Genomic DNA, 23,628 nt, shown 5'->3' on the forward strand with positions numbered 1-23,628 from the left:
AAGAGAGGTGCTGTATCAGTTATCTTCACTTTCATCTCCCAACAGAGCAGTGTGTGTACTTAAGCTCTGACCTGAAGCCACAGCATGGCAGGGTGAAGAGACGGAGCAGCGCCAGCAGCACCCTGAGGGGCAGCAAGGTGAAGATGTACAGGAAGGCGTCGGCACACAGGAAGAAGCCGAAGATCATCAGCTGGAACAATCACATAACACCAGTCAGGAGGAGGACGGTCAGTGTAAACAGAGTGTGTTTTATAGAAACCAAACAAAACCTACACGGTGGTTTATAGACAACAAAATGGAGTGTGAGACTGCTTTTCTGACTTAGAGCAGAAAACAGTGATGTCATACCTGATCGTCTTCTCCAGTTGGGAGAAATGAAAGCTAACAGCCATCAGAAGTGTCAGGGCTCTACAGAGTAAATCTAGTTATAAAGCAGTAGTGGCTTCAAATCGGACTACTGACTAAGCTGACAGTGTGTGAATGTGTGTGTGAATGGATGAATGATGCACTGTAAAGCGCTTTGGAGTCCAGAGAGGCGCTATACAAGTGCGGGTCACTTATCATCATTTAATAACAGGATTTGGGGGGAAGATAGTTCTCATATTTATTCTGTTACATTTCATCAACCTGGATCTAGTTAATGTCTTGATTAGTAACATCACCAAGATCTTATAAGTTATATACATTTCTGAGCAAAGCTAGAAGATGGTTGTTAGGGTCCATTTAGCTGTAGTACTAAAACAAACCTTTATGTTTCAACAGTGCCATCAAATGTGTAACAAGAACAAACACAACAAACACTTTAAATACCTGATTACAGTAAAAAGACATTGGTGTGTTTGACTGGTGGCACCAAATATGTTTATTTTATTAGTAGCTAATGTCAACATTATTACTGAACAGTGATTTCATTTGTCTAAAATAAATATTACAAAGTTCACTCATTTTTTCAACACATTTTCAGTGTTCTCAGTTATAAATGAATGCCTTGAGAGTTGATCTCTGTGGAGAAAAAAGCTCTGGACTCCTGTGTCAGAAAGCAGAAGTGAGGGAGATGAGTAGGGAGCTAAATCAGCAGGACTTGGAGTTTTACTCAACATTAATTCTTGATACTTATCCATCTCACCTCTGACTGGATAACAGCAACAAAACTCTACCGCTGACTCTGTTTGCTTTGCAACTCTGATGACTTTATCTCCAGAAATAACACAAGTCTGGAGGAGTTCTGCTGTGCTGTAGAGTTGCTAAAGCTCAGTTAGCTTCTATTAGTCGAGATGTTTTCTGCTGTTTCCTGGACACTAAATCAAGTCTTCCCCTTCATGAGTCGAGATGGGTGAGTCCATGAATGTTAAGTGAGAGTGTGATGTAGATTTGTCAAGATTTTCTCTTCAGAGCGTTTCACCATCTATTTTTTATCAGAAGCTAATGCAGCAGATCGGTGTAGGAGACTATTTTCATGTTAGGCCTGCATGTGAAACTCACAGACACTAATCATATTTATAAAATAACAAGTAAAAAAAAAAGTTTCTCTGTGAAGTTTGTCTTTAGAGACAATACAAGAATGCATCAACGATATTAAAAGTAGATTAATTTGATAACGTGAGAAATCCTGACCAGACCTTGGTGGGTTTCTGCCTGTCAGATGCTTACTATAAAGAAATTAAAGTAATCTCATTTACATTTAAATAGTCAATCAGGTCAGTGCTGAATATCCTGATGGTTTTATGAGGTTGAGGAGTGATTCAGCTTTCTGGCTGTCTGAGGTAGTCAGCCTTCTCTGTTCTGCTGGAGGAAACAGCAGATAGAGGGAGACTGAGGAAGAGAGAAGAGGTCAGGGCTGTTAATGTGCATTACCTTCTCCAGCTCCTTGGGAATTCGCATGCATGTGTAAACTCTCTCCCTGCGCTCTGTGTACTTTGCTTCATTGTGTTCCAGGAAGTAACCTCTGGTGAGTTCTGCACAAATGAAGCGTGTCAACGACGGATCTGGAACAACAACGGGGCAACAGGGTTACCATAAAGCTATTATATGCTTCTACTGTAGCAGTCTGCACAAAGAGTCCAACACCAGCAGCGAAAATGGAAGAAAGTTCTCCAACTAACAAGACATGTATCTATGTTTTTATTACGAGCATCATCAATACGACTTTGTTATACTTACCTTCCTACTGTGAGGTAGCGGTGCTACTCACTGCCCACTATGCAGATCTCTAAATCTAGCATGGTGCAAAAACACGCGGCTTAAAGTAAACATACCATCTAAAGTCACACCAAAAAGGCACTAGCTTAAGTTGGTGTAACTCTACTCCAGCGTAAACTGTTTTTCTGGTGCAGATCAACAGATTAAACAAATGATAATGACTACAATGTCTGTACTTTACACTGGTTTGTATTTACTTAGCTGAGATCAGATACCTGCAAGATCAAGGTTGATCAAGCCAGATTACTGGAAGTGCCTGCAATGTTTGTTTTGATCGGTTCTACTCTGCCCTCAACACTATAGTTCAGATGAAGCATGGCCAAGGTAACAGCAGCTTACACATTAAGCTCTTGATTATTAGTGTTAAAATGCTGATTTATATTTAATGAGACGATAGTCATTGTGTATATTAAAAAAATTATTATTTGGCAATCCGAAGGTGCACAACTGTATGGATTAGAAAACTGCCAACCGTGCATTCATTTCTGCCTTATTTGTGAATACCTCTTTGAACCATGTTCATCATGTTTTCATTTCTCATCTACAGTTTAAATCATGAACATGTCACTACTTTAGCAGGCAATCAAAACTTTTTATTTTTAGACTGGATTTTCTTTATATGCACAATAAAAGTAGATACATAATCTAATCCTTGCTTAGATTTTTCTATTAACTAAACATTTGGACCTTTTATCTGTAATCTCTCCTTTATAACTTATGTCAATAAAGCATATATTTGCAAAAATAAATGAAATGACTTTGATTGGTATGTTAAATCTGATGTCATGTGATGGCAACATCACTTGGAAAGGAAGTTGTATAAAACAATGTTGCTGCATGCAGTAAAAAGGTGAGCACATTTGCTAAAACAGAGGTGTCCAAATTGCCCCTGGGGGCCCAATATCCTGCATATTTTATGTTTACCTGCATTAATCCTCTCGGGTTTTGTGGCAGCCTTAATTGCCCATTAATTGCTGTGACTCTACAAAAATATTAATGTGTTTTATATATCTTAAATAATTAGTTAGTATTGTTGTTGAATCAAATGAGATGTGCTGGACCACATAAATGTCTAAAACATGCAGGACAGTGGTCTTTTATGACCAGGAGTGGACAGAACCTCACTAAATTATTCAGCTACATAATTGTTTTTACATTTAGTCTCCAAAGGGTCAGACTCTTTTAAAGTGGTCGTATGCACCAGAGGTCTTTTACATTTTCTTTTGTTAAATGTGGTTGTTATTTGATGCTTATTTCTAATCTAGTTCCTAAATCTGATTGTTATTGAATACATTGTTCGACTCTGACCTATGAATAATTCAGATTTTAAAAGCTTCCACCCGAGATGTAGCAAAAAATAACACGACTTTGTCACAAGTGGCTTCAAAAATGTGCAACAAAGGTACTATTTTTGAATGTCAGATAATGAGATCACTGACATGTTTAAAAAGGCGGGTGAATTATAGACGTCCTTGTGACAGGCAACTGGTAAAAAATACCTATAGAAGCCATTTAAAACGGATCACATGTCAAGCTGTTGATTGAACACCTATATTAGGTCTTGGTAATGTGTTTGTATGTGCCTGCAGATGGCTCGTTTTCTAGTGTGGTAAAAAATATACTTATATATTTGCAATTATTACTATTTTCCCTTCATTTGCTATTATTAATGGACATAGTTTCCGTTAGAATACATGATCTGCATAATAATAATAATAATAATAATAATAATAATTATTATTATTATTATTATTATTATTATTATTATGTCAATGACTGTTAAAAAAACACCTTTATTACATTTGGATGATCGCGTGTCTCAGAACTTTTGCTCAGTGCTGTTACGAAGCCGAATATAATCCCGTCAGAAAACAAACGTTAGTCACATCTGAAATAATGAGAGGCCTAATAAGTTTGTTTTGGGACACAACCAGACATAGATTACGACACGATTCATCATTAGCATATCTGACTGTAAACAAACTGCGCGGCTGTTACTGCACAGCTCGTTTCACTACTAGTTTAGGCTAAACGCTACAGCTGTTGATTGAACACCTGAGTAGTTGGGTCTGTAATGTGACAGCAGAACCAAACAAAACAACAACGAACCTTTAAAACTGTGATGGCTGTAGCTGTGTGTGTATGTGTGTGAACAGTTGGGGAGACCTGGCGGTTACCTGCTGGGAGGTCACGCTGCTCCCTCCTAACAGCACTTAGGTCGTAAAACCCCAACGTCTCTGGCAGCTCCGGTGTTTTCCCGATCTTACCCGACCGGCGCAAGTCCTCCCACGGTCTCATGTGCCGTTTCCTTAGCTCAGTTTTGATTTCTGCCTCGTCTGACAGCTCGGTCCCCGACGTGTCCGCCATCTTTAATGTGGTCAACGGACTCTCTGTGCAACGTCATCGCAGCGTAAAAGAGAAAACCTGACGTCTTTTTAAAACACGTCAACTGGGAAAAAAAAAGGCGGTTTGCTTTTATTTTTCAATGAATAAATATTTAAATTAGTACATTTTCACTTTCACAACTGTTGTTTTAAAAATAATGCAATTAATATATTTGCTAACGTTTCGAGCTCAAACAAAATTAATTAAAATGTATTAATAATGTCTCTGAAAAAACAAATTACTTACAACTTAATGGCAGAATTGGTCCACATTTATATCTAATAATCCGGTCCATAATCACTGAGCTGCGTTCAATTGCAGCACTCATTGTTATCCACTTGGTGGCGCCAACGCTCCACGAGATCGTTTTGGGTTGAAAATCTACCTAACAGCAACTTGTAACTTCCACAGTATGTTCCTGCACCAGGATAAATAATAACACAGGTTTAATAAACCCAATAAACTATTCAAGTAACTCGGGTACATATTCAAACGGAATATTTAAGAAAGAAATTTCATAAAAATAAAAAATGACCTAAAATTATAAAGAAACTGAATTTTCAAAATGATTGCGACTCAAAACAAATCCACATACACAACTCATCTACTGGTGATTATCTGCAGACAAATGCATTAGCTCATTCAGCTGGTACACAGCCTGTTGTGTCTAAAGGAGATATGATTTATCAACATCAATTTAAACTATACAATTACAAAAACACATGAGTTAAATTGAGAACGTTAGATGCTTTTTGTACAAAATCTAACTTTGAATATATTTCATGAATATGTTTTAAAAAGGACATGCACCATTATTTAAGTTCATAAATACTTAAATATTGAGGTATGTAAATGTTGGAAATGTCTATAATCTTAACACTAGCATTGCAGTACATTACATTTTAGACTTCATAGGGGTTTACCAGTTTTTTCTGCTTTTATAGGCTGCAGCCTTTCAAAGAAATTTAACAATCAAATGCATTCAAGCAGCAGCACTTTAGATGTAGTTTGTTCTGTCATTTTCTGTCATTAGATCATAATAAGGGTATAGGCCTCAGCATTGTAAAGACCACTGCCAATGTTTGAACAAAAAAGTTTTCTATTGAAAAGAATGTAAAATTTAATTATTTAGCTGTTACTGCACTCAGATCACAATGAAAATTGGTCACAAATGCCAACCACTTTATGTTTAATCTAACAGAGATTAAGCATCAATGAAATGCTGAGAAAAAAATCCAAAAAACCTATTCATTTATTCATTTTCAAACCCCGCATCATCCTGTTTGGCAATGATGTGGGTTTGCAGTCTTTTGCAAATGAGAGGCAGGGCACTTCCTGGACGTGTTGCCAATTCATCACAGGTTTGACAAAGAGTCAATGACATGCAGTCCATCCCATAAAATAATGAGGTAAATAAAACAGAATTCTATTACCTATGAAGGGAGAAAATTGAAGAAACTAGCAGGTGATGCACGAAACCTCATGATACAATTCAGTTCTGGTAAAGTTTTCTTATGCATTGTTTACAATTGGAAACTGCTCTTTGAGGCGCTATTAAGCATATGAAACTTTGTTGGGTCACAATGACCCAAGAGCCCTAACAACACAGACGCGCGCATGCATGAAGGAGGACGACAGTGTTGGGTCAGCAGGTGTCCACGAGTGGGTGCTGGAGTGTGGACGACCCAGAAACAAAGAGAGTGTCCAGCAAAGTGAACGTCCGGCTGGTTGTCTGGTGGACGAACAGGGAAGAGCTCAAGCACTGGACCGGATAGAAAGTTGTGGATCTATCTGAAATTAATTCAAAGTCTGGATATTCCCATTTCATCCTGCAGGGAGTGGCACTCCCAACTTTCTTCCTTGTTTTCCTCTCTTCCAACAAGAACACACGCACTAGCTCAAGATAGCGCTGACAGTAGCTTGGACTATCGTTGGTCGGTGGTTAGTATTATCTCTCTCTCTCTCACACATACACACACACACACACACACACACACACACACACACACACACACACACACACACACACACACACACACACACCAAATAAGAAGTCGCCACCATTAAAAAAAGTCACACTGTAATATTTTGTTGGACCACCTTTAGCTTTGATTACAGCACACATTTGCTGTGGCATCGTTTTGATAAGCTTCCACAATATTACTAGATTTATTTCCATCCAGTGTTGCATTCATGTTTCACCAAGATCTTGCATTGGTGATGGTAGTCTGACCGCTGCACAAAGCCTACTCCAGCACATCCCAAAGATTATCAATGGGGTTAAGGTCTGGACTCTGTGGTGACCAATCCATGTGTGAAGCCTATTTGAGCCTGATGAATACATTGCCATGTTGGAATATGCCCGTGTCATCAGGGAAGATGGAACACACTGGTTATTCAGTATATTCAGGTAGTCAGCTGACCTCATTCTTGGAGCACATCCTGTTACTGAACCTAGACCTGACCAACTGCAGCAACCCCAGATCATGACACTGCCCCTACAGGCTTGTACAGTAGGTACTAGGCATGATGGGTGCATCACTTCATCTGCCTCTCTTCTTACCCTGATGCACCATCACTCTGGAACATCTGGACTCAGACCAGTTTTTAATAATATTTTTCACAGTTCTTAATCCAATTTTAGTCGTTTCTGCAATCTCCTTAAATGATTCCTCTTCTTGATGCATGATTTGACCCTTCTCAAACAGACTAACGTCTATTCCACGACTGCCAGATGTGTCTTTTCACATGGTTGTTTAAGAAATGAGAAGCAACTCATTGCACCAATTGCATAAGAAAAAAAAAACATAAGAAAAGCGTAGCATACACACAAGTGTTACTTAGTCAAGTTCAGCTTCTTTGTAAGCATGGTTTATTAGCACACATAATGGTAAAGCATACATACCAGACATCAGATATGACACTGAACACCTCTGCTATATAATGTACAAATGGTGTCTAATAATACTAGGCTCAAACATATTTAGAAATGTGTTAGCTTCCTTACAAATGCACAAATAAATACCCAATATCCAGTTGTATAAAGACATCTGTCATTGTCTTCTTGTCCATTTTTTAACAACATTTTAACAAAAAGATTGGGGGTATACCTAAGTATAAATTCAAATAAGGATTAAAGAACAATCGTGAACACAAAGTCAGGGATCTTAAAGCATTTCTGTTGGGTGGATGGGATTGTATCTCATTTTTTAATATAAAATTAGCTTCTTATTACAGTTTGTCACAAGGTACTGAATAAATATGATCAGTTGAATGTTTTTATTTACCTTTGTGGCTTTGGTTCTGCACTAGCTAGAGAGGACAGGGACCATCACATCCTCAACCACCCCACAGAAATCAGAACCTCTGGTACAAAACAAAACAGCTGCCATTTCCAAACTGCTCTCAGTGGTTGATTTACAGTGGACAAAAGAGATTCCACCTCTATTTACAGAGCTACAAACCTTGTTACAGTGTTCCCAAACTGATGAATACAAAAAGAGAATCCGACTGATGAGTTTTAAAAAGCACATTTATCAAACCAAATGAAATTCATACAAAACCATGCAGGAAAATGTTTTAATCAGTTTGGGAGTAGGTCATTAAAGGGAGAGAAGTCAAATTTTCCAGGAAGAAGAAAAACGTAAAATAAAACCAATGCAGTGATGTCTGTTGACGAAATTCACATACTGATCAGGGAAATTACAATGTGACTGAAAAAGGGTTGTGAAAGAAGCAAAATAGCATTAGGGTACGAATACAATCAAATTGGCTTGCGTGGAATCACAATCTGTGAAGACTGCAGTCGTGTGAAGATGGCAAGAGTTTCCCTCGTTTAAAACAAAAGCCCATACTGGTAGGGAACTTTTCATTTCTACTTAATTGGAAATGAAACTGGAGCGACAATAGAAACAAACCAACGGCCGACTGAATTTCCAATAAAAAGCAATTGCTTCTAAGGTTTCATTCATGGGAAGAGCCTTCCATGGGTTTTGCTTGCTGTCCTGAACCACCGTCCTATTTCACAGACATTTTGTTTGTTGTTTTTACTCTTTTTTCCCCCCTTCCAACTGTCCTCAGTCAAAGTGATGACTTGTGACCCGCAGGTCAACCTATCACAGCTGAGGTATTCCTCCAGACAAGAGGTTTGCTTCAGGTATCAGAAGGTTCACAAAGAAGAATTTGATCTGTAATTTTCCACTGCATTCATTAAAGAACAAAAGTCCCCCTTCTGCTTTGCTGTTTTTTACATTAGTTTACATACGACTTGTATGCATTTGTTGTCTGTAGACACTGCTGAGCAGTTGGGCGAGTTCCCAGTGTTCTCCTTGGTGTTACAATGACCCAGAGAAGAAGAAAATATCCCAGACGGACATATTTTGGCTAGACGGGCCAACAATGAGTTTGTACACAGGGCTTCTGATTCAGTATAATGTTGTAAAAGAAGTGCCCTCCAGAGAGGAGGGGAGAGGTCTGAAAGTCTAGTCCACATGGATGCAATGGTCTGGTTCTTGTTTGTTCTGCTCCTGCGCGTGTTTACTGTGAGGGTTGTGGTGCTGTGCTCTCTGGCTTGCTGTCCTGGGTGGTGGGGGGTTTGCTGCTCCAGGGGGCGTTGTTCCCCAGAGCCGGGGAGCTGTTGAAGTCATCCTCATCATCCAGGCCATTGGTGGCGTCGTACTGCGTGTTCTCCAGACGAGTGATCAGACGCTCATCCTCGTCCCCGAACTCGCCGCCCATCAGGGTCGGCTCGCCAACCACCATCACGTCCTGTAAAAATGAGGACAGAAGGAAAAAATGTATTTGACATCTTTCTGTTTAGTGTTTACGCAAACTAAAAATTCTACTACCTCTAACAGAAGCCGATCTTTTATCTTAGACCAAAGCGCCATCAAGTAGACCCAGATTGACCTAAACAGCACCACTATCAGCTCGGACACTTTTCTACATTTTCTATTCAGAAGATATTTTTTAACTACGGAAGAGGATTAGGGCCACTGAAAAGAAAAATTATTCTGACGTTTTTCTCAGAAATCTGACTTTTCGACTTCTGAGAATAAAGCCAGAATTATTAATTTTTTTTTAGTGGCCCTAATCCTCTTCTGTATCTACCTCAAGCAGAGGTACCAATAACTTTAACCATTTTTTTTCTTAATGCAGACCCCCTGCCTTCACCGGAACAGCAGCTTCTGTGTGTGTGTGTGTGTGTGTGTGTGTGTGTGTGTGTGTGTGTGTGTGTGTGTGTGTGTGTGTGTGTGTGTGTGTGTGTGTGTGTGTGTGTGTGTGTGTGTGTGTATTTTAGTGTGTTAAAGATGAGCGCTGCTGTATCCAGTGAACCCAGCCGCATGGTCAACCCCGCTCAAAGCTCGCTGTGCAAATGAAACCTTCCTGTACAGAGAGTGGATTCCCCCGGTGCTCCACACCCGCCCCAATCAATACTCATCATGTAAGACATATTTCATAGAGATGGTCCTCCCACAGCAGGTCATGGAAGGGAAGAAGAGAGATTTATCCATTAGCTACTGATATGTGACTCATGTAACGTCAAGGCATCCTGATGCAGAGGGAGGCCCACGAAATAACTTTTATTTAGCCTTGTTTATTATATTTTTTTAATTCTCCAGGACAAATAATCACTAGCGTTTATTTTGTGAATTCAGACACCAATCAATACATTTTCAATGATGGCTTTGTTTGTTTATGAGTCTTTGTGGTGTTGTTAATTTTTTCTTACTGGGGAGCATCAACACCTATGGTAAGCTGGAAAGAAGCTGTACAGTTAAACGGAGTGCATGCTTCACTGGCCAAGTGTGTCAGCGCTGCTTGGTTGGGAGATCTCACTCTCCTCAGCATCTCCTCTGGAATAAACACACAAAAGTAACGCACGTGCACTGGACACAAGCCAAGATAGGCCTACTGTACAGTCACATCTTCTCACACAATAGCACACAAAGGCAGATTAATCCTTAGTGTGTTGTTGATGATAAACAGGAGCCAAAAACACTCGAGCAGGTACGGTCCTGTACATGAAACACACACACAACTAGGCAAGCTTCCACACCCCGACTTCACCAGCAAACGGCACAAACTTTGATGGGAATCACAACGAGGCATCTTCAGCCCCTCCCAGCGACCACTTCCAGGCCTCTCAATGCCTTAATCAGGCTAATTAATTTAGGTGAGCTTTTCAACTAAATGACAATATCCACACTGATTTGTCAATTTGCATAGCTAATTAAGTCATTAGCTAAAAATGTACTGATTGCCAACAAGCCTTGCATTCACCATCTGTTCCTGTGAGGAGGCCTGTCAACCTACCTCTGGCCAATTTTAGGCAACCCCCCTCCTCCTGAAAAACAAAAATCCCCCTGACGATAACAGCTGGTGGCTAGTCTGGGACTGGGGGGTGCTAATTGTGAACTAATTAATACTGTCTACTCGTCTACTCATCTCGTTAAGAGTTAGCTTTTGCACTAGCTGAGCGAGGAGGCTTTGAATGGGTCGCCGCGGTGCAGAACGCCTCCCTGCTCTGTTGGTTCACTGAGCAGTGTCATTAACATGTTTTCACAGAGATTAGCAGAGGGAAGCGTGGAGGACATATCTGCTCCTTGGGACTCTGGAACAAAAACAAGTGGGAATTTGGTGGGATGGAAATGACAACAAGGGGAATACAAACAGGTGCTACAGTTCCTAATGTTGTTGTTGATCTTCATTGTGTTCACCTCACAACAGGTTGGCTTAAAAATGACAATCTGTGCTATTTTATTAAAGAAACATCACATTGTGTGTGTTTTATCTCTGTTCCTGAATTTTTGACCGAGTTATGTATAAAACCGCTTCTAAACCAGGGCTGTTGATCCTCTGTAAAGAACAGGTTAGCACAGAGAAATGTGTCTGAGTTGAATTAGACTTGCGTTTTAAAATTGTTAAAATTTATTTTGACTATAAAAACAGACATTATTCAGTTGGCCTTAAGAGTCCTGGATCTGTTACTGAATGCATTTTAATGATGTTTTGTGGAAGCAAGTAAAACATCGCCATAGGCTTGGGTCGTTAAAGAGAAAACAAGGGGCAATTTACATTTTTCAAACTGAAAATGTCTCATGTAAAGAACAAAAGTTGCAGTGCATGCATCCGTTTCTTTGTGATATCCCACTCCACGAATCACACATGAGTTCCTATTGTTTAGATTGTTTGATTTAAACAGACGAAATGATAAATACTTTACAGTAGAAGAGTAAACAGCTCGTTGGTGGGAATGACTCATTGACAAACTGAAATATATTGGGCGCTTTAGTGAGTAACTACAATAGTCTGTTAAATAATGAAGCATTTTCATTTTGAAGTCTGGTTTTGTGGCCACTAGTCACATTTTCATCCTTTTTATTTGATCCGACATTAATAAAATACACGATATTCAAAGCTGAAATTACATTATGAAGCAAGGCTAATACCTGTGACCAGAATGTGTGAGGAACAAAGCTGATTTCAGTCTCAGAAGTGAGCAGACGCGTTCTGATCTGCTGGGTGAAGCGTCACATTTAGAACTCGCATCACTAGAGGTCAGTGTTGCTCATCCAAACAACAGCCCCACCACCTTGCCTTCCCTCCTCCAGCCGCTGGTGGTTACCCCCCCACCCCCCCAAACCACCACACACACACACACACCATAGCGAGGGTCCACTCCTTATTGTTATTAGACTCACGTAGGCTGATGTTCAGCCACAAACGAACAACTTCTCAGACAAAGGCAACAGGCGCGCAACATATGTAGCCAGCATGTTAGCAGCCATGCACGCTGCTGTCTTTAAGAAGCATGTGAAGTTGTGTTGTGTGTGTGTGTGTGTGTGTGTGTTTGTGTGGGTAGGTAAGGTGATGGTGGTGGGGAGGAAGGGGGAGCTGGGGGTGCAGTGATGGAGCAGAGGCTGAGTATGTGAAGGAGGAAGGGGCTGGGGAAGGGATGGTGGGGGGTGTATACAGATATGGGTGATAATGAGAGCTGGCACAGAGCCACGCTGCCTTCTAGAGAGAAAACAATTTGTGCATGCTGTGTGTATATGTGCATGAGATGTACATAATGTGTGTGTGTGTGTGTGTGTGTGTGTGTGTGTGTGTGTGTGTGTGTGTGTGTGTGTGTGTGTGTGTGATGAAGGGAAAATGTAAAAGAACAGGGCAAGGCCAACAAAAAGATACACACAGCACGCCATGCTACAGTAAATACAGAAGATCAGTGCAGAATGTGTGACCTGGGGGTTGTTCCTTCCATAAAACTACAATCAGAAAAAAAAAAGAAATAGAAACTGAAATAACTCTTCAAGAAAAATGTCCTCCTGTTTAATTAGCTTTTCTAGTAATACATTACTCTATTTTCCAATTCTTAAAACATGAGCAACCTTTTTTTTCCCTATTTTTAGACATCTTAAAGGACTTGGATAAAGTTGGAGGAAATACTGGTGCTAAAACACCTCTAACTGCAGGGCTTTAAATATGTGCACACACCACTTTCCTTTTCAGCTTTTCCCATTAGGCAATGTATTCCTTTATTTCTATCTATATTGTCCAGTAATCAGAGGTTTGTGGGATCAATCCCGGCTCCTGGCAGAGAATTCTGCTGTTGTGTCCTTAAGCAAGACACCTAATTCTCCTTGCCTGCTGGTGGTGGTCAGAGGTGGCACCGGTGGTGCCTGTGCTCTGTCAGTGCACTCCAGGGCAGCTGTGGCTATGATGTAGCTCATCATCACCAATGTGTGAGTGTGTGTGTGAATAGATGAATGATACACTGTAGTGTAAAGCACTTTGGAGTCCTCTGACTCTGAAAGTTGCTACACAAGTATCATTTATCATATTTCAGGTGAACACAATAAAAAATCAGGGTACAAAAATAAAATTATATACATTGGGGCATCATATTAGACCAGGCAGCAGTATTGTACAAATTATACAGAAGAACCATCAGCAGCCTTAAATTTCTCATTAACCTGAATTACACCTGATGGATGCTCAGTAATGCCCACCAGTGACCCTTTAACGTCAACACATTCTTTTATGTTTTGTATCAGGGCACTTTTCTGCAGCACCAAAATGATGTGGGCTCAGGAACAGCGATGTGCTGCATGCGCGCGGCTCTAGAACAGAAAATTGGATGCCGTGGAGTAAATGTAATACAGCATGTGTATAATGAGCGGTGCACGGTATAAAAGTAGAGCCTCTGCAGACAATGGCATCAAATCCTCAAGGGGAGAGAGAGCCAGGCATGTGCTGTAACACTGAGCTGTTTAGGAAGCAGTTTAACCTTTAAGTGTGTAAAGTGACCTCTCATAAAGACATGATGTGGCTAAATCAAACATTTCTACCCGGAAACACGATTTAAACCTGGGGATCTATATAAAAAAAGAATGTAGGATTTTTGCATTTGTTCAACAATGTTATCCTAACAGTTTACAGTTTATTTACACCAATCCATTCATGTAAGACTTTCTAATTTATGATGCAGTAAGTTGATTTATTTACAGATAAAATAAATGTGATTATTGATGTGTTCATTAACAAATCAGAAATCATGGCAAGATGGCGCCAGCGTGTTCGGCAAGCCGTCTGCTGTTCTCTATTTTTTTTAATTTTTTCGCTGTTCCTATGTTTTGTGGTTAATGTTGGGACTGCTATCCTGACTTATGACCGTGCCAACCTCCTGGATCTTCGTTCGCCTTGGCTCCCTGGCCAGGATTACCACCACTACCATCGCGAGACCCTGCAAATGCTGCGCTCCACTATTCCAGCCTCTCTGTGGAGAGTCCCCGGGCCGTTGTGGTTCAGGAAGCGGAAAAATTGCTAGCATCCGGGCTCAGATTTGTTCTCCCTATGTCACTAGTGGTCCTGAACCCATTCTGCATCGGTCTCTTGATAACTTTGACTTACTTTCTTTGTCCTCTCTTGAGAACCTCCTGTCTGCCTTGAAGCCGTCAGGTTCTCCGGTTGACCCTGTCCCTCCACACCTCCTTAAAGAGACATATTCTGTCACTGGCCCCCTTTTGCTGAACACTATTAACAACAGCTTATCCACTGGTGTTGTACCCCGTGCTTTTAAACATGCAGTAGTTCAACCCGTTCTGAAGAAGCCTGGCCTTGACACCTCTGTTATGAGGAATTTTCGCTCGATCTCCAAGCTTCCATTTCTATCAAAACTACTAGAGCGTGCTGTTTTTAACCAAACTATTTCTTATCTAGATGATCATGGTATAATGGATCCCTTCCAGTCAGGATTCCGATCCCTCCATAGCACTGAGTCAGCTCATCTTCGTGTTTTTAATGACATTTGATTAACCCTTGACTCTGGTTCTAATGTATTGCTGGTTTTGTTGGATCTATCGGCTGCTTTCGACACGGTTGATCACGCTATTTTGCTGACTCGGCTGAACCAGCTGGTCGGCATTCAGGGACTGCCTTAGATTGGTTTAGGTCCTACTTCTGTGACCGCAGCTTTAATGTTATGATGGGTAGTGCTGCCTCCCCCTCTGCAGCTTTGGCTTGTGGTGTTCCTCAGGGCTCTATTCTTGGACACCTTTGATTTAATTTATATATTTTGCCCCTGGGTGACATTTAAAAAAAAAACACCACATTGACTACCATTATATGCAGACGATTGCCAATCATATGCCTCTGTGAAGCCTAATGACTCCTTACAGCCCCTTGTTGAATGCTGCAATGATGTGAAGAGCTGGCTGTCAGAAAACTTTTTTTTGCTGAACGACGCCAAGACAGAGGCCATCATTTTCAGCCCTAAGACTTCTCAAAGTCCCCAGCTGACCCGTCCTTTTATCACAACTGGGTTGAAAACCCATGTCACAAACTTAGGGGTTGTGATGGATGCTAAACTAAAAATGGACATTCATGTCAACCAGGTAGTTAAGCGTCTCTCTAAAGTTAAGCCCATTTTAAAAAGGCGTCATCTCCATTCAGTTGTCCATGCATTCATTACTTCCCGTCTCGACTATTCTAATTCAGTGCTCTTTGGTACCTCCTCCTCCACTCTCGCTCGACTTCAGCTTGTGCAGAACGCAGCAGCTCGTTTCTTGACTGGCACCAGGCAGCGAGAACACATCACACCGGTTTTAGCAAATCTCCATTGGCTCCCCATCCATCGCCGGATAGAGTTTAAGATCCTGGTTTTTGTATTTAAATCCCTCAATAACTTAGCACCTGGCTACTTGTCTGAGCTCATTCATCCTTATGTCCCTACAAGATCCCTCCGATCAGCCGACCAGCACCTCCTACATGTCCCTAGCTCCTGCTGTAAATCCCGCGGGGAGCGCGCCTTTTTGGTTTGTGCACCGAAGCTCTGGAACCACTTGCCCCTCCTGATCAGACTCTCTTCCTCTCTTTCCCTTTTTAAGTCTCGTTTAAAAACTCACTTTTACTCGTTGGCTTTTAATTCAGTCTAACTTATTCTCTTTCTCCTTTTCTTTTCGAGTTGGATTACTCGATTTTAATGGTTTTAGTTTTTATTTTTGATTGTTTTTATTGTGTGTTTTTGTTCAGCACTTTGGTCGGCTCTCATGCCATGTTTAAATGTGCTATACAAATAAACTTGGTAAGGTATGGTATAAACATTCATACTGATTAGGTGCAAATGCAGGCAAAAACATGCTTCCTCAACATTCTTTATAAAATGCTGTTATTTACAACTTCAATCATACATTTATTACATTTGTAAAATTAACATATTTGAGACGCTTTGGCCTCAACCACAAAGGCTCGAGCAGCCTGGCTGAAATTTCTCTTTGGGCTGATCACTAAATGATGATAGAAACTATATTTGTTACCATCTTTTGTTTTTTTAACCCACTGTGAAAAGACCTAGTTTGGACGTCCTACAGACGTGGTCTGGACCGACAGACTCCATATAGACATGATCCATGCGACTTTGACTGTTAGCAGGGATCTTACATCTAAATAGAGACCCCTAGAAAGATCTATCAATGAATGACTAATACACATTTAAAGAGTCTACCTATAATTCATAAGCATGGTCCCAGCATAATTTTAGTAAAACCATTAAGTGTATATAGCCAAACTAAGGAAAGAAAAGTGCAAAATGTTGATAGTTTGTGGCATTAATTTTGTATTTTTTATTTTTGTTTTTTTTTAATCAAGACTCATGGGCACACACAGAGTGCATATTAAATGTCTTGGTTTCATCGAATTTAATGAAAAATTTGAATATGTTGTTAATTTACATAAACAATTGGAAATTATTCTAATTTCTGCAACATTTTCTATTTTCTCACAAATAAAATTGACAATTTCATAAGAGTTAACTGGATTGGCTTCAACTTCAGCCAGACCCACCTGGTTCAGGGATTATAACCCCGACCTTCACTATCAGCACTTGTGCAGCTGAATCTGGAGACGAATATAAAGTTTAGACATAACAGTTGATCTGTGTTTTACTTCTTCTCTGCTCGATAAGCAGTAGTACGCTGCACCAAACTGATCTCTGAGTAAAGACGCAGCTCGACATCTGTCCAGTTGGGCAGCTGCTGAGTTCACTGCCTTGCTCAAGGGCATGCTCAGTGTAGTGGCTGTGAGAGTTCGAAGTGCCACTTTAACCACCCACAATTTTTCGTTTGCTCTCCAGATTCAAACTTGGTTGTTTTTATTTAAACCTCTAGGCCACCTGGATGAGCAGCACGGCTCTGCTTTAAACCAGCATATTCTGAGAGAGCTGCAGAATTATTCTGAGAAACAAAGAGAAAACATTTAAGAGACAAACTAGTTAATCACAAAACAACCTGCAGCAAAGCAGCAGAGAAAATCGTAGAATTCACTTCCTTTGGTTGTTGTTTAGAAGAATGTTTTTGTAGAATTTGCTTTGATAGCTTCGATTGTCATTTGTGTCACTTTTTCTATACTTGACGTCAGGCCCCTAGAGGGTCTTTTGTCTCAACACACAGGTTTGAGCTGGTTCTCTGCCCTCTCCTTCAGGTGCTTTTCTTTCATTTGTGCAAATAAATTAAACTTTAATAGCTGCAATACAATTAGGAATTTTTGGTGCTTGCTTGTTCCCGGCAAACATCCAACTGCAAAAATAGAAAGCAATTAAACCCGCTTTGTAAAATATTTCAAAGCCCAACGATTAAATGTAAAACTGAAATAAATAAAAGAGGAGCAAACCGAGTGGAGCTGATGCTTACAGGTACCTGACTGGAGAGGCTGAAGTTGGTGGCGGGACTGCGTTTCTTGCTGCCCGTGGTGCCCACGCTGCTGTTGGCGCTGCTGGCCGAGTTCTTCCGTTTCCTCCTCTTCGTGGTTGTCTGTCGGGCAGGCTCAGCTTTGGCGCGACCAGCAAAGAGAAACAGAGGCCATGCCAAGAACATAACGCATACTGACGGAGACAAGGTGAAGGGGTGTGTGTGTGTGTGCAGTGTGTGTGTACAGGCATTTGATATACAAGCACAAAAAATGGATCCCATCAAAAACATGCTAAAAGGACTGTCCAGGATGATTGTATGCTGTAAAGGCATGCTGAGAGAACACACACACACACACAATCACACACAGAAAAGGGCCTCTACAGCCATAATGCATGCGCTGTTATCTTCAGAGGTGAATCCACACAAGCGTTAACATCTCCCAAGACATGCAGCAGAAAGAAAGAACCCCTGTTTCATTTGCATAAATGCTTAGCAATGATCCCTGATGTTCAATGTGATGCAAATTTGTTAAAGTTCCTCAATAGCAGGAGCCAGAATAAAGCTGCTCTGCAGAGACAAACATATTGTGAGCATTATTAAAGGACTTCACATTTCAATGAGTGTGTGAAATGTTGCTGTATTTACTAAGTTGTGTACAGGTTTCTAACATGCAACAAACAAAACACGTTATTTGTCAGCAGGCAGTTGAGCAGCCATGATGCTCGCATGAGCTCGAGAGTAAAACTGTACTTATGCAGCACGTGGAATGCTATTTTCTCTAAAGACCTAAGACACTGTAAGAGAGAAGATACCTTTTTTGTGATTTGTGGGAAATATTTCCGTTTTGAAGTTCTGTGGGTGTCCAGCTGAAACCGGAGCGAAAAGTAGTTTGTTTTAATTTCACTCAGGTGGTTGAAAGATTTTTTATATAAGTGTAAAACAGGAGAAAATCATAAATGACAACAGAAAAAAGGACCCCCCCCCCCCAAAAAAAAAAAACCAATTACACGAAATTGTTATCAAATGATAGGATACGCTAACCAAAAGTTTTTGTTGTTACTTTTATTAGTGTTTCTCGTGTTTTTACAAGAAGGATATATGCTTTACATAATTTATAAACACAAGATTTTGCAAATCATGCTGACAATTGTTAGAAAACATTATTCTTTTTTTTCTCAAAAGAGACAAGAAGTCTCTGCCATGATGTTCAAAGAGACGCCTGAAAACGAAATACGGTTTTTCGAGGTTCTTTCTAATGGCACAAAAGGAGATGATCTCACATTCATATAAGACAATAACTGAATTCTTTCATAAATACAACTGAAACTCTCAATAAAACCAAAACAATAAAGGGAATGTTTTATCAGAATATCGTCTCGTTTGATTTCTGACTTTGACAGATGTGTGTGTGTGTGTGTGGAAAAAAAAACATGTCTATTGTGAGAGACAATCATTTCTGTTATCCTACTGGCTTCCTTCGATACGAAGCTGGTGACGCACTAAAATCACTTCCATTTCCACCAAAAGGTCTTATCGGGACGTAAATGCAGCCGTGGCTTCCTTCCTGGCAAAATCCCAACCAGTTTCCAAACTGGAGAAGAATCGCAGGAAATGGGGAACAACACGCCACCAATAAGGAAAACCACAAGTTTAACTGCAATCAAGCAACTGTTGGTGTCAAAATTGTAACAAACGACATGAAATAACCTTTTCACACAGGAGCCTCATCGCATTGACTTCAGGTTACTGCATCAGAGTCACCCAGAAGCACAAATAACTAACAATACAGCCAGAAGTCTTTTATATTCATAAAATAATCTGTTTTTTCTTATTCTCTTTTCTTTGAAGAATGTCGTTGACGCTGGGGAGCCACCGGCCGGGAGCTGGATCTACTAGTTTGATTACACCCGGCACTCTTAATTAAAGTTACACAGGTCTGAGTCAAAGGCTTCTTGACTGGAGTTGGTTTTAAAGACATCTCGTCACGCTTCGCTAAGCATTACAGTAATTTGTAGCCAATTCAATGTGTCCAACAAAAAAATCAAATAAATAAAGCTCGGCTTACTCCCTCTCTGGCTTAAGACCGCACAGCCAATTTAAGCTCGGTACTTTTCAGAAACCACCCTTCGAACATCAATCACAAATGGCTGAGAGGCCTGTTAGGATTGGCAGGGTTAAGATTCAAGAGGTACACCTGAATTCTGATTATTTCATATACCTGACAGGCAAAACATATTCCAAGGGATTAAGATGTATAATGACAAACTTGAGAATGTAAATGATGGAATAAAAAAAAAACCTGATAAGAAACATTTATATTTCTCCACGGTGAAGAATGGGGTGAAAAAAGGAAAGAAAAACGGAAAAGCAGAGTAGACGAAGCTGTTTAATCCTAATAAACCTGCTTCTGCCAAATGGTTTTGATGTTCACTATTATATGCCTTTTCAGGATTAATTTACATATCATTTACAGTTCAGAAAAGCAAGATTTACTGATAAATGTAAATATATCTGAAGATGTTAGTCTTTGTGACAGTTCTAGGGTTAATGGATAAACATGAAACGGTAGGTGGTTACCTGGTGGGGCTACCATTCTCTGCCACTTTTGGAATAGACATGTCTTGAGACAGTCCCGGGGGCTAAGGTTGTAGGTCTTGTGCCTTGACATGAGCTCCTGCATGGGCTCCAGGATGACACAAAGCTGCAAGCACAGCAAACCACAAGTTAAGATTTCTGATAAGAGAACCACTGCAGGTCATGTTTAAAACAACAAACCAGAACATTTCTTCACTATAACCATCTACAGACTGACTCTGAGCTGGTTATTAGGAAGAAAAAACTACTTTTTGATGACAGAATAGTGAAATCAAGGTTCATTTTATATTAAGAAAACACTGGTTGAACTTTTGCGTTATGCACAACTTTTGTTGGAATAGTTTTGTTAGGAGGCCTTTAGCGACAAAACTGTAAATCTTGAGTGATCTGGGGACATCCTTTTATCCTAAATACATCAATATTAGCTTGTTATGACAACTTTAAAAACTGCTCAGACTGCAGAAACCTTCCAGGTGACAGTGGAGAGGCATCGGTCTGGAACAGTGTAGCAGTCCAATCACAGGGCAGCAATTCAACCACGACACAGGTTAGATATGTGAGTTCATTAAACGGTTTTCTTAGGCTCTAAAATGAAAAGTGCATTACAGATTTTATTATGTCAAACAGCATTTATGGGATTTCATTATCAGCTTTTTGTTTCTCGTTCCTTCTTTCATGCCCCCTTTTCTTTATGCATTATCAGAGAAATAAAAACGGAATGAGGAAAGAAGGAGGGTGACTCTTTGTTTAAATAGCTTCGAACATTTATGTTCAGTTGGATGTTGGGAAGCAGTTCCAAAAAGCTTTTTGGGCGGGGGTCTTTGTGGGTGGACGTGCTTCGCAAACGGCCTCAAATTTGTGTCCAATTAACTGTAAATGTCGGCTTCATTTAGCAATGCAGCAGAGTCTTTCCATTACAGCAACAGTCACTGTAGTTTTTTTAAGTTCTCCGTTTTCTATTCTCAACTTCAATAAAGCAACAAGAATGGATATGTTTGTTGAGAATGTGTTTTTCTCTTTGTTCTCCTCGGAAAACACTACTTGTTGCTCCAGGACACCCGTTGTCATAAACGTAGATGCCGTTTGCAACATATTGTTAGTCGTTCCTTCCAAAAGCTTGAACTTATCTCGCTACGACTACAGTACATTTTACACCCTGGACACAGTCCTGTTCCCATCTGGCAGGAGGCTCAGATCAATTCGGACCAGAACCTCTCGCCACAAGAACAGTTTCGCCCCCTCTGCGGTCAAACTCACGAACGACACACCTAGGGCTACCCACTCCAGTCGCTTGGCTCCAGTCACCTGACCCGTGTTGTGTTTGTACCTCAGCTGATCCGCTCTGATCTGAACCTACACTGTCTTGCATAGCAGCTGTTTCTCTAAGTACTGCCACTTTATATTATTGTTTACATCAAGATTATATTCTCATTTCCTGTTTTGTCTTCTCTTATTTTGATCTTCCTTTTATGCACCAAGTAACGCAGCAATTTCCTAATGATGTGATTCTTGCACACGTGGCAATAAAACCCTTCTGATTCTGAATAAAACTTTCATTTTCAGACTCTATACACACGTAACCAGGTATCCCATAAAAATCTGTTATTTTTCGATGGTCTGGCCTGTCATCCACGTGAAAGTGAAAATAGACGGCACCAAAATTTTTTCTTTCAAAGAAAAAAACTCAGACCAAAGTGGTGATTTGTCAGCATTTGCTTGTAGGAGTAAATAACCCGCCTTTTGGTTCTGCAACATACCTGCGACAAAAATGCTCTGACATCAAACGCCAAACAGCTAGTTATTCCAGATCCAAGGAATGTTTTTCGGTAAAAGTTGCAGATGATTTAGAGAATTACTGCCACCTACAGGCCTGGCATGCTTCACAATGCGCAGGATTTTTAAGTTGAAGCTAGGTGGTGTTGACCCAGGTGTTTTTCCTAGATGGGCAGAGGATATTTGGTTTTGCAACAACCTGGCTTCATGTGAACATGGCCTGAATTTCTATAATCATTGGAGAATATTGTTTCTTTATGAGCCCACAACTGTTCAATCCTTGAGGACTTATGTCCTGCATGTTTTATTATGTTTCTCCACTCCAACATATCTGATTTGAATTAATGGAGGATTAACAGGATGTTCTGAACAGGAAATTCAACTATCAGGTGTGTGACCGAGATTGGACATCTCTGCTTTACACGGACAAACAGAATTTAATTTCTTCAGTCAGGGGTGACTGACTAGGGTCACTGCCGCTGCACAATGACCAACTATTCAAACATGTTCACAGAGTTTTTATCTTCTAATCAGATTGTAATGTAAGGTCAAACCTGCTGCAGTGACAGTAGGCGTGGGTTTACCAGTTGCTCAAGGGCACTCTCATAATCCTTACAGAGAGAAAGGAGACTGTTAATCATTTTCTGCATGCTCAAATGATCTCATCTGACCTTCAGTTTCCCACCACTCCTAGTTTCTGATGTCAATTCCAATCAACGTGTTATTTTCATCTCAAAACTCTGTACAGAAGCAAAAGAACTACAGGAACGAGATGTATATCATGTACAGTATACCCACTGCTCTGTGTTCAACAGCTTCGGAGGCTTTTCACAACTCACTTGACAACATTGGGAATCCTAGCAGAAATGATGGATGTTCTCCAGGTTTAAAACAACCGTAAAGTCTGCTGCTTACGCCAAATTACCCTACATAAACACAGCGATGTGTGCAGCTTTTCCCTCTGTTAGGATGTCTGTGTTTTGATGCTACGCCGCTAGAGGTAAAGTGAACATCCCCGTGGCAGACTAATCCAGTGTTCTTCTCTGATAGTTCCCTCCTGACACAGTAATATCCCTCCCCAGCTCAGCCAACAAGCCCTGGCTCTTTGCCTGAGAACAAGGGCTATTTTCAGGCTGAATAGTAGGAAGCCAGCAGCTCCGATACATGGAAAGGCTTAAACACAACAAATGGGGAGGAAAACAGTGTGGATGTGTGTTTGACTGTGAGAGAAAAGGCCAGTTGTTGCCCCCCAGCCAGGAAACCGTCAGTCCCTTTTGGAAGGACTGATAAATGCTGGGAAAGGCCTTTTCCAGAGACACATTATTGCTGGTTTAATGTGAGGAAAGGCTATATTTTACCTTGACAACCTCAGATAAGAGTTGTAAAAAATACTTAATTTGCAAATGTTGAATAACATGATCTACACAGCAGTGTTTTCCAACCTGAAGACAAATTCCAAATGGACCTAAAAGGATAATTACCAGAGGTA

The 23,628-nt window shown here is 40.5% G+C and overlaps 2 protein-coding genes across 11 annotated transcripts in view; both read right to left on the bottom strand.

Annotated features, from left to right (window-relative positions):
- The window catches only part of tapt1a (transmembrane anterior posterior transformation 1a), a 25,218-nt gene extending 20,574 nt beyond the window's left edge, over window positions 1-4,644 (bottom strand). Inside the window, exons 1-3 of one of the 4 annotated variants that reach the window (XM_054739312.2) lie at window positions 4,377-4,644; window positions 1,855-1,985; window positions 72-190 (exon numbers count right to left, since the gene is read on the bottom strand). In XM_054739312.2, the coding sequence (XP_054595287.1) occupies window positions 72-190; window positions 1,855-1,985; window positions 4,377-4,566 (440 nt within the window). In that variant the 5' untranslated portion in view covers window positions 4,567-4,644. The remainder of the gene's footprint in view (window positions 1-71; window positions 191-1,854; window positions 1,986-4,376) is intronic. The other 3 variants (XM_054739314.1, XM_054739313.1, XM_015951162.2) reach the window with 3 other exon arrangements.
- A 2,784-nt stretch (window positions 4,645-7,428) lies between these two features.
- The window catches only part of ldb2a (LIM domain binding 2a), a 115,964-nt gene continuing 99,764 nt past the window's right edge, over window positions 7,429-23,628 (bottom strand). Inside the window, exons 6-10 of one of the 7 annotated variants that reach the window (XM_070550254.1) lie at window positions 22,694-22,750; window positions 20,349-20,472; window positions 18,584-18,637; window positions 17,772-17,908; window positions 7,429-9,351 (exon numbers count right to left, since the gene is read on the bottom strand). In XM_070550254.1, the coding sequence (XP_070406355.1) occupies window positions 9,121-9,351; window positions 17,772-17,908; window positions 18,584-18,637; window positions 20,349-20,472; window positions 22,694-22,750 (603 nt within the window). In that variant the 3' untranslated portion in view covers window positions 7,429-9,120. Of the gene's footprint in view, window positions 9,352-17,771; window positions 17,924-18,581; window positions 18,638-20,348; window positions 20,473-22,693; window positions 22,751-23,628 lie in introns of all 7 variants that reach the window. The other 6 variants (XM_070550248.1, XM_070550253.1, XM_070550252.1 and 3 more) reach the window with 6 other exon arrangements.

The sequence above is a fragment of the Nothobranchius furzeri genome, chromosome 1, assembly GCF_043380555.1.
Source record: "Nothobranchius furzeri strain GRZ-AD chromosome 1, NfurGRZ-RIMD1, whole genome shotgun sequence".
Taxonomy (NCBI): Eukaryota; Metazoa; Chordata; class Actinopteri; order Cyprinodontiformes; family Nothobranchiidae; genus Nothobranchius; species Nothobranchius furzeri.